The sequence below is a fragment of the Nannospalax galili genome, unplaced genomic scaffold, assembly GCF_000622305.1.
Source record: "Nannospalax galili isolate Female #2095 unplaced genomic scaffold, S.galili_v1.0 scaffold465, whole genome shotgun sequence".
Classification (NCBI taxonomy): Eukaryota; Metazoa; Chordata; class Mammalia; order Rodentia; family Spalacidae; genus Nannospalax; species Nannospalax galili.
In genome coordinates, this window is record NW_008352832.1 from 242807 (window position 1) to 253903 (window position 11097).

The 11097-nt window shown below is 40.5% G+C and overlaps 1 protein-coding gene across 4 annotated transcripts in view; it reads right to left on the reverse strand.

Moving 5' to 3' along the window:
- The window catches only part of Cblb (Cbl proto-oncogene B), a 231991-nt gene extending 225838 nt beyond the window's left edge, over positions 1-6153 (reverse strand). For all 4 annotated transcript variants that reach the window (XM_017802455.2, XM_017802454.2, XM_008850079.3 and 1 more), the window contains exons 1-2: positions 5666-6153; positions 4618-4799 (exon numbers count right to left, since the gene is read on the reverse strand). In XM_017802455.2, the coding sequence (XP_017657944.1) occupies positions 4618-4785 (168 nt within the window). In that variant the 5' untranslated portion in view covers positions 4786-4799; positions 5666-6153. The remainder of the gene's footprint in view (positions 1-4617; positions 4800-5665) is intronic.
- Between the last annotated feature and the right edge of the window lie 4944 nt (positions 6154-11097).

Here is an 11097-nt window from a genome sequence, read left to right on the forward strand (position 1 = left end):
AACAGAGTGCATCTAGAACAACTTTTGAAAGAAAGATGTTGATTCAAAATCTAAATAGTAAAATATTTTAAGTCAAAAAATTACTGTCAATTTAAGTTTCTATTATATATATGCTTTCTACTACAGTGATAAGCTAAGATAACCCTTGGTAAAATTCTGTTAAACCTTTTTACTTTAGCAAATAAAGCTCTTCCTAGGCATCAAAAGTAGCAAACTTAGAGATCATTTCATTTAACTCAGCATGAATTCAAAATCTAAATCAGTAAGTGTCATTATACCATAGCAAAACCTAGTAAGTTCCAGGACTCTCCTAATGAAGAATGACTTCAAACAAGAAAAGGAAATATCAAGATTACAAATCAGTGATATTTCATTTCAAGACCCTAGAAGAGAAAGGTTCTCAAAACCAACAAAAACAATTTGTATCTAAAATTGTATCACCTTCCAGGTCTGGTGATATAGTATAATCCCAACTACTCAGGAGGCTACAACAGGAGGTTCACAAGTTCAAAGCCAACCAGGGGAACTTAGTAAGACCTTATCACAAACAAACAAACAAACAAACAATAAATAAATAAAATAAAAAGAGGGCTGGGGATATAAACCAGGAGAGTGAGACAACACACCTGCTTAGTATGCATTTGATTTCCAGTAGTAGGGAGGAGGGAGACCTACATTTTATGCCTTATAGAATATTTTTCAGAGGTATGAGGAACTGAACTTTAAAAAGTACTATTATAGTACTACTTCTATATATATATGAAATATATATACATATGTATACGTATATATATTCCATACTTCACTGATAATCAAACTTTAAATTTCATTCTGGTAAAATTACAGAGAGAGAATAAATTGTATTTCAAGTCTAAGCAATATATTAAATGTACTATGAGTAAAAGGCAGGAAAATACTTCTTGGCATCATTGTTTTCTAAATGCTTTTAAAGCTTATAGTAATTTAACTTCAAATAAATGACAAGGACAGCAAGACAAAAATGTAGGCAAGTACCCAAGTTGCTTTGCTCTTCAGCATCAAATAATTATTTTCTTATTTCCCAGGCATCCATGTACATTCAGTGCATCTGTTAAATGGAAAATTGTTTCTTCTGTTTTCTATCACCTGGCTAAGAATCTTGTGCAAACCACACTCAGGAGCCTCATATTAATAAATTATGACTCTGACCACACTGATTAGCAACCATTTCCTTACCCTCATTTGAGTATTTCAATAAGAGCACAATAATGCTATTCCTAAAAGACTAGAGCCAGCAGAATCCAGCCAAAAGGCCAAACAGCAGCCAAAGTAAGATAGGTATGCTCTACTCGGCCACCATGGTTCGGGTCTGTACTCCAGCTGGGCCATACCCCATGTCAACTGTCTATGCAAACCCACAGCTCTGATGTTCTCCTGGTTTCTTCCAGGTCAAAGGCAGGGTTACACCTTATCTAGCTTTATACCTCCAGCACTAATCACTTTGTAACACATAACAGATCATCCACAAATATGTATTAAGTGTTTAAGAAACCATATCTATAACAAGTTTGAAACAACATTTCATTCTGTTTGTATTTTAAGCCTAGATGTGTATTCATGGGAAGAGTTCTGTCACAGTATCAAAGAGGCCTTCACCTGGTGACTTGCAAGTTTGGCGGTCAGTCTTTGAGACTCATAAATAGAGTTAAAGCCAGAAAATTTGTCTAAATGGGGTGCTTTGAGATAGGCTACGGGCCCCTTTGTCAGTGCCTGTATTATATGAACTCTGTGCTACTGATATTACAAAACCTGACATATCTTACTATGAACACAACTGAGCAATTGGTTTCTCTGATTCTCAAGGACATTAGAAAGAATGCCTAGATTGCCTGCTCTCTGAAAACAGAGAAATCAGTTGCAATTGAATTCTCAGCTGACCATCTTAAGTTCTAGAGAGCAAGGGGTAATGAACTTATAAGCTATGTTCTTTATAGTCTAAGGCTGATTCACTATAAAATAAATTATGTTATTTAACAGTTGCTTCTAAGTAATAGATCTGCCCTTGGGAAGAGGCTTCCTAAAGAAAACTTCACACTTAGCCCTGGTGTTTACTTAACAAGCAATTAGACCTGAAAGTTTCTTTGTTCTGTTATTCACAAAGTCAACTCATACTATTGCAGCTATTTTTAAGAAGCTGGTACTGTGTCAAAAGTTAATACCTTTGTACTAAGAATAAAGTTCCTGAAGAAATCATCAGTGTTGATATTATGACCCGTTTCCTTTATTACTGACAAATAAAAAAAGATGAAGTCATATGGAAAAGGCTTCTATATTACACACTTCAATAAAGCATGTTGCCAATTAGTAAAACTCAGTGTTCTCTTACTGTGTGATGGAGTAGAAATAAACACACCAAACTCTTATGATGATGTATGTGAGTTTTCTCCACAAAGCCCACAGATGCATTCACCATTGTCATCTTGGATGAATAATGAAAATGAATCAGGAAAGTCATGGTGATGCACCTTTGCCAACACCCACACCCACATCCCACTAAGTAGAGATTTCGGGTAAGAGATTTCACTGTGTGTCCAACTCAACTGAAAAGGCTAAACCTAAACTCACAAAATGGTTAATAAAATAAACAATGGCAGTTTAACTATCAACCACTTTACCATAACTCATGATGAAATAATTCAACGTGGATAAAACTTAGGTTAACAAGCAGTAATAGAACAAAGTTATGTACCCCATTTTTCTTACTGTTTCACTAATGATTTTATAGCAAGTATTGCACACCACTTCCTTTTATAAATCTTTTTTTATTTGACGTCAATGTTCTATCCTTCAACCGTAAATTTACAAATTATGACCACCTAAAGGAGTGATGTGGATAAGGAATGTCTCCTCTGTAAAATCTAACCCACTGTTGCCTATTTACATAACAGATAACTTGCAAAGAGCCTTGAATTCCTTCTTCTACACTCAACTAATGATTTGGCCAATAAGGGTGACTTTCAAAATGTAATCCATAGAAAAGCAGAGCCAGCCAGCTGGTATTGTGCCTGCCAAATAATATGCAGTTTTTCCAGCTGCATATTCTTCATTCTTAAGCGTCCAATGCTAAAACCAAAACCTGACCCCAAGCAGCAAGTTGCAATGTTCTGACACTATGATATCATTCTGTCTGGAAACTTTAATATAACAATATGAAAAACTTGGCAGAAGCTTAACTAGGTCACACTGAAGCCCAAAACTAAGGATATTTACCTGGAAAAAAGTATTTTGGTGCTGCATTTGACACCAATGGACATCCAATGACAGGCCCACCACTCAGTTACCTGAGCTGTGTTTCCATAGGATAAATGAAAACAAAACAAATCTTGTCACCTTACACTGTTAATGCTACTCACAGTGGCTTCTCTGGAGCCAATTTTGTCTTTGGTAACAAACTAAAAAAAGGTAAATACAACCATATCATTTTATACAAACTTTGGCTTATCCTTTACGAAGAAGAATTTTTTTAACCCTCTAAAACAGGCAGCAAAGTTCAACTGCTTCAAAATCAAAAAGTATGAATTTTTGCAAAGCAACAAGTTATCATGTTTAGTCCACAACCCTAGTTAGTCCTGACAGCTTTACACTTGATCTCTGTAAGATACTTATGCTGCCCTTTTAACTGGACTTTTCTGAGAACTGAATCCAGCTTGGTTTCTTCTTGTGAAATTAGAGCTCATCTAAAAGCAACAAGAAGAAACCACAGAAGTTTCTGATACTCTTAGACCCACAACCCCCAACATAAATTTTCCTTTCACAGTAAACAATGTACAAAAAGGTTTCCTGTTTCAAAATGGAATGGTAGATGAAAGAAACTGTAATGACACCATTAACAGTACAGAAAAACTTTCTTAATGAAGATGGATTCACACAGATAAAAATAGAAACTCTCAGGGGCTGGAGAGATAGTTCAGCAGTTAAGAGCACTGGCTGCTCTTGCAGAGGACCCAGGTTTGATTTCCAGCACCCACACTGCAGTTAACAAGCGTCCATAACTCCAGTTCCAGGGGATCCAATACCTTCTTCTAACCTCCACAGGCATTGCACAACACAGGTGCACTTACACACAAGCAGGCAATACCCTCATACACATAAAATAAAAATAAAATATTTTTTAAAAAAAGAAAACTCTCAAATACTGCATCCTCTCTTGAGGACTTGTTCTTTCTCTACTGAACATTTTTCAACACCGCACATGTGGCTGTCATAAGAGCTCCAGCATAGACTTTTGTTAAGATACTTGTTTGTACCCTTTTGTTATCTAAGAGCAACACAATCTCAAGTAAGACTGAACAAACACCTCTAAGCTGTACCATGGCCATACACCCACAAACAGCAGCCAAAGGTAAAAACTTTGCATATCTGAGCTATACAGAGGAACTCTGAACTTTGAAAAGCAGGACAAAAGATAAAAGGAAAAAAAAAAATCCTTTCTCTGAATCCAACTTTTCAAAATACAGAGTAGAAAAATAACACAAATCCAAAGATTCTTGCAATAACAATAATTCTTGTTAACAATATGAATAAATCTGGCGAAACCACATCCAGGTGAAGAGGGCCACGTACACACACTCAACTCACCACTTTGTCCATGAGCTTCCAAGTCTTCTCCACAGTTCTGCGATCCGCAGCAGCTTGCTTGGGGGGGCCAACCGCATCCTGAATAGCATCAATAATCCCCAGAATTCGACCTTTGCGGGGGTTTCCTCCTCGACCACCAGGGTTTCTGCCATTCATAGAATTTGCCATCTGGAATCTTAGTCCTTTACGAGGCGGATTTCAAAAAGAAGAATAGATGTAAAAGTATTTTCCCAACAGGAAAATAAACACACTAACTTGTGCCTACTAACAATATTCTCTGTCATCAATGAGGAAAAAAAAAAAAAAATTAAGGGTCCCAGAGTCAACTTTTCAGTAGCCCTGCATAACTGCATTCACCAAAGTACACAGGATAAAATTTAGAAGCAAGGACCCTAGATTTGCTTTTAGAATTTTAAGAGTTAAAGATGCATCATCCTCGTTTTCCAAACAGTAACAGCTTACCAACAGCAACAGAACTTTTAACAGGTCTCTCCCAAACTAGATAAGAACACAGTGTTCTCTCCCACATCTGCTATAATCCCGGCGCAAAACACTACAACTGCAACCCCTAAAACGCACTGGGCAACTCAGTCAGAAACCCCACTTGCAGGCTGTTAGATTTCGCCAAGTTATTACATAAATGTAAAGTGCTCAGCACATGCAGAAGGGACACGTCTGTTGTCAACAAAGGCGGAGGACTTGTATGTCCTCCGGATAAAGCCAAAACTATGGACACAGAAACAAGTTCTCTAAACACGCAATGAGTAGTTTTCCCCTAAAGCAACCAACAGTTTTTTAAACAAGCTGAGAACCCCGCAAGGGCCGGCACGAACCTCAGAGTTCACTTCTTCTGGAGTGGTACCTGGTCTCCCCCACACGAGATAGGGGAGATCCGAAGCTTTGTTTCAGGACGCCTGTGTCCCCTCCTGGTTCGGGCCTCTAGCCTGCCACAGTGGAGTGCGGGAAGGGGACGGGAACGCGGCGAGGACGCACAACCTTGGCCCCGGAACCCCGCAGCCCGCCAGACCCCGCACCAGGGCACACGCACCTCTCTCCGGCTGCGGTCGGCCTCCGCCTGCCCCCTCCCGGGCCCCCGGTTGGCCCGGTTCCGCTCTTTAAATCCCCACGGCGCTCAGGTCCACAGAGGCGACAGCAGCTGGAAGCCGGGGCAGTCCCTTCTCGCCGACAGCCCGCGCCCAGCTGAGCAGCCCCGGACAGCAAGCGGCGCAGAGCTTCGCGGTGCTCGGTCCCTTCCGAGCCTCGGGGGTCGCGGCCGTCCAAGCCACTCGTGATCGCGGATCCCACTCCACGCGCACGCAGCTCGAGTGCTGGAGTGGCTCGGCGAGGACTCCGTGCAGTCGCCGTAACAGCACCTCTCAGGGAAGGAGCCACAGAGAGCTGGGCCACCCGGACGCGGGCCGCGGCAATCACCCAGCAGACAGCTCCACACCCGTCCCGTCCCGCGCCACTCTCGGGAGGCCGCCGCAGCGCCCGCCGGAGGAGGAGACCATCGGCTGGCAGCCCCACCCCTGAACCATCCCAGAGACACGGGAGCGGGGCGGGTCCGGGGCGGGGCCTCGAGCCAACTGACCAATCCCGCTGGTTGGCTCTCTACAGGACAGCGGGTGGAGCCAATGCGGGACACGCGCCCGTCCTCCCCGTGCTACCCCAGGGTCCACGTCCTCCACAGTACACAAAGGCCCCAGAGGAAGGCCCGCGCTCTTGGTGCGTCCCACACGGAGAGGGAACTCAGAGAGAAGTGGGCCTAGGCTACCCTGGTAACGAAAATAGGAGAGAGAAAGGAACTGGAGAAGACTGGGAAGTCACAGGAAAGCTAACCAATGAAGGGTGCGCAGGTGGGCGTGAGCGCCCCGAGCGGGAGCCGAAGCCAACTGGGGCTAAAAGGCGGGACTTCCTGCCTGCTCACCTTCCTAGTCTTTGTTTCATAGCAACAGAGTACAGGATGCCAGGGTGTTGCATCTCTTCTCTGGGCGGGTCCCAGGCTCAAGAAATCCATCTCCCTAGGGCTGCCAAACTCTGCTACCCAGGACAGCAGCCAAACCAGTCTAAGACAGTGTTTTTGGTTGGCTGTCAAATAAAGAGCAACAGTCCCCAAGCTTCTAGAATGAAGGGGTAAGCCACACATAGAGTAGGCAAAGGGTGAGACCTCATTGCCAACTAAAACTTCCTAAATTTCTGAAATGTTTCCCTTTTACTACTAGTTCTAGAGGGATTCCAGAACAAACATCAGACTGATGAGAAAGCAAACAGTTGACAAACGCTGGCCAAATAGTCTCTGCTAATCGTGCCAGGCCCGTAAAAGCGTCACACAGTGGGACTTGCTAGTACATGTGCTGCACCTTTTCATTCGCTACAAATTTCTGCGTAAATCACTGAAGAGAACTTAGCTGTTGTGTTTTGTCTGAGTCATCTTTACTCCACAGATATGAGTCTCCATTTTCATGACAACACTGTTTCTGCTATTCGCTAATAATATTCACCTTTCTGTGACTCCATCCTTTTGTCCATATAGACGGCAACAAAGCTGGTTATTCTAAAGATGAAAAGGCTATTTCGGAATCTGTCAACATGATCATATACTAAACAAACATTTTTTTTTTTGGTCCATTCCATGGTGAACTCTACTATTGTTTTGGATTTTCATGCTTCGAAACATTTTTATCCACTGCTGATGATGATACTGGATACACTTCAAACCTTGGGCTTCTGGATGTGGTACTTTGCATCTTTTAAAAATACTATGCATAATGTATATATATAATCTTTCTCTAACTAGTTAACCAGACAAAATGTTTCTCAGTGGTTCTGCCCACTTCATGATAAGTATTTTAGTACTGTGATTATTACTGTGAAGGTCCTTAAGTTGTCATATAAGCCTAAATTTCAGATAGGTAATTTTTCATTTGATGAAACCAACAATATGTCCTTGAAGCAGTCCGGTGACAAAATATGATTCGGGAAGTAATGTTTTCTGTCACTATTTCCATGTCAGTATTTGAAGAGTACTTCATTGCTTTACACTATGTAAATGTACTGGTCTCTCCATATCTACCCCGCCATCCACATCTCCCTTACTCATTGCAATACTAACTACATCCATTAAGCACAGACTGTAGAAAGAAGGGCTACATCCCCTATGTACTTAAAACGCACCTTTAGAATCAATCCAAAAGATCCAAAACTATGTGTAGAAGGTTTGGCTGTATAAAACCAGCTCTACATTGTAATTAAGGATATTACTCATCATCTCAGTTGGATAAGAGGAAACTAAGTAAACTACATATACTATTCCTTTTAAATTGCACTTTGTAACTGAAAGAGATGACAATGTATCAAGCACATGATGTTGATACAAATGGCAAGCCTTCATCTTACAGTCTTTCTGTACACTGTACAGGTCCAGACATAAGCAATTCCTCTCCCTTGGGCTGCCAAACGCTTCTATCCAGGACAGCAACCAAACATGTCTAAGGCAGTGTTTCTTGTAGACTGTTGAAAAAAAAAGCAATAATCACCAAGCTTCTAAATAAATACAAACCTCACATAAAGTGTGCTGTATATATCCACATATATGCATTGATATGTATGAATGTATATGCATATAATTAAAAAATTACAGCTTCATTCCCAACTACCTATTAATCAGTTCCATCCAGAGTTGAAATTAAGTTGTGGAATAACATGGGCCCCAGCTGAGCTCAGTCTGCAACTCAGGGTTTGGTGAAGTCTGATGAGCTGATGGGGCTGAGCCCTCCTGTTTGTTAGCAAGATGTAATGTGCACGGCAGAATAAAGACTGCTGGGGGAAAGTGAGGCACAAGCAATACTGTGAAGAAAAGACTGCATAAATAAATAAATGAAAGCACAAGGAAAGTTGTCTTAATGCTTTTGGGATAAGCAGTAGTACCTGAAGCTGACATAGCTGCCTAAACAAATGGTATGCTCAGTTCTAGCAAATAAGGCAGTCTCCAGCCCTGTGTAGTTTACAGTGAATGCAGTGTCACTAAGAGACTAGGGAAATGGTGGGACCATGACCTGAAATGTCTTGTCAGTACTAGAGTGGCCAGTGAGTGGAAAATATAATCAAACTGCCCATAAGCACATGTGAAGACTCAAGTGAGAGGTTTTATGGCAGGAACAATTAAGAAAGTTTCCAGAGTGATGAACACTTGTAATTTGAGTATTAATATCAAGCATTAAAATATGTGCAAAGAAGTTGGTGTCCACTGGGAAAATGAAGATGATGTTACTGTTAAAACATAGCAAATGTTCTTCAGAGGGGAAACAGCATGGAACTCTCTAGGGAAAATATTTCAGTTTTGCCCAATATTTCCTTTTACATTTTTTCTATTTTCTTCTAATTCACAAGTGGCCCTTGTGATGTTAGATCTGAGTTGACTAGATAGCTGAACACTAATAACATTTTGGTAGATTTTTAGTTAAAATCACTGTTGACTCATTTAGTGGGCAACTTAAGGATGTCATATAGAAAAGCAAAACTCTTGCAATTTTCCACAATGGAGAATTCACTTACTTTAGAATTCCAAGCAAGTTGTTAATTTTTCCTGCCTGAAATCTACTTGCAAGTCTTTTCTAGTAGATCTTCAATAGGTGCTCTCACACAAAACCAGAATAGCATAAAAGTATGCTAATCTCCCAGGGAAAATGTGGGCACAAAATCACCATTAGAAATAAGAGCAATAATATCTTGTCATGTTTGGGCTTAGTAAGTTATTCCTTGCTAAGAAGAATATGCAACTATCCATTCTTTAGCATACAGTAACTCTTGTCAGTGAAGGATGCTGAATCATGGTCATCAAATATAACCAGATTCTGAGTCCTAATTGGAGCTGGACTGAAATCCTTACTAAGCAACAAGAAAAACAAACAATGGCTTAAACACAATGAAACACTATTTCTTCTGAGGTACAAAGAGTCTGAGAGTAGAGCATATAGGTGAAAATTGTGGCTCCACAATTTCCTCTAAGATTGAAGTTCTCATCAGTACAGTTCCAGTACCTGACGCCTGCCCTTCGAGTTAATTCATATTACAAGTGGATGTTAACACTTCAGCCTTTACCACTGATTTTTCAGGCTAAAAATAAAAAAGTCAGAGGGACAAACTGAATAGCGATCAGAACCAGCTTCTTCTAAATAGTCTTCAAGAGAAGTTCCACAAATATTTCTTATAAAGAACTTAAGGCCAGAACTTAAATACAAAAGTTTGGAAGGCAGTGTACTTTATTTTTCTGTTAAGCAATAAAGTCAACTAAAAGTTCAGCTTTGGTTTCAACTTCCTACTTTTTTTCAGTTCTATATTCCTCAACTCTCATTGCATGCTTCATATTTCACAGTCTATCTTCCATGTTTCCATAATGTCTTCATTCAGAAAAGTATAGACATCCGCTTCTTGCACTTCAACATTTTAAGGAAGTTAAAAGAATTTACTATAAAAAGGAATTTATTATAATGATTTCTCTACAGTATTAATACATTTTGATTTATGTGAAATTAATACAATATTGAATTTTCATTTTTAAATACAAGTATTAATTCAGATTTCTTAAGGGTGATGGAGATCTTGGCAAGGATCACTTGACTCAGTTAGACAGATCTGAGATTTGCAAATTTATCCATGGTGATTTGGTCATCAAAACATAAGTGATGCCAGGCTTAGTGGGGTTTGTCTTTAATCCCAGCATTTGGGAGGCAGAGGCAGGTGGAGCTCTGTGATTTCAAGGCCAGCCTGGTCTACATAGTGAGTTCCAGGCCAACTGGGACTACACGGAGATCATGTCTCAAAAGAACACTCCCCCCCAAAAAACCCATAAGTTATAACCCCAAACTAACAGTAAATTAATTGGTGATAAGAAATAATATAATGATGCAAAAAAATCAGTGTTGATTGTTTTGAGAAACAAAATGTATTGGGCATCTATCTTTATCAATTTTTATTTCAAACTACTCACTCACTCGTCTATTTGATAACCCTCTTTTGGGGGGAGCAAGGAGTTGAAGTTAAGATTTTAGTATCATAAATCAGTGTGACCCACCACTCATTGTCAGGCCCCTCCAGGGACTTACTAGCTTTAGAGTGTATAGAAGGCTGCCTCTAGCCAGGGCTTCCCCTTCCCTAGGAAAGATTCAATACCAGTCTAAAATGGGAGGCAACAGCAGCTGAACGGGTCGGAGTGGGGAAGAGAGAGAAGCTTGTACAGGTGCTTGTGGGTATGAACTTATGTGTGAGAATACATGTAAAGTGCCCCTGGCTCAGAGACAGTCTAGAACAGGACAGAAGGTAGGGCAAAAAGCACATCCTTTCTCCCCATGCAATCTTCCTATTCCAAGGACATACATAATTGGTTAAGTAGGAAGTAAATATCCCTAGGTGCAAACTTTTAGGACATGAGCCCTGTGAGTCTGGTAGAGTGACAGATCTAGCCCAGGGGAATATCATGTC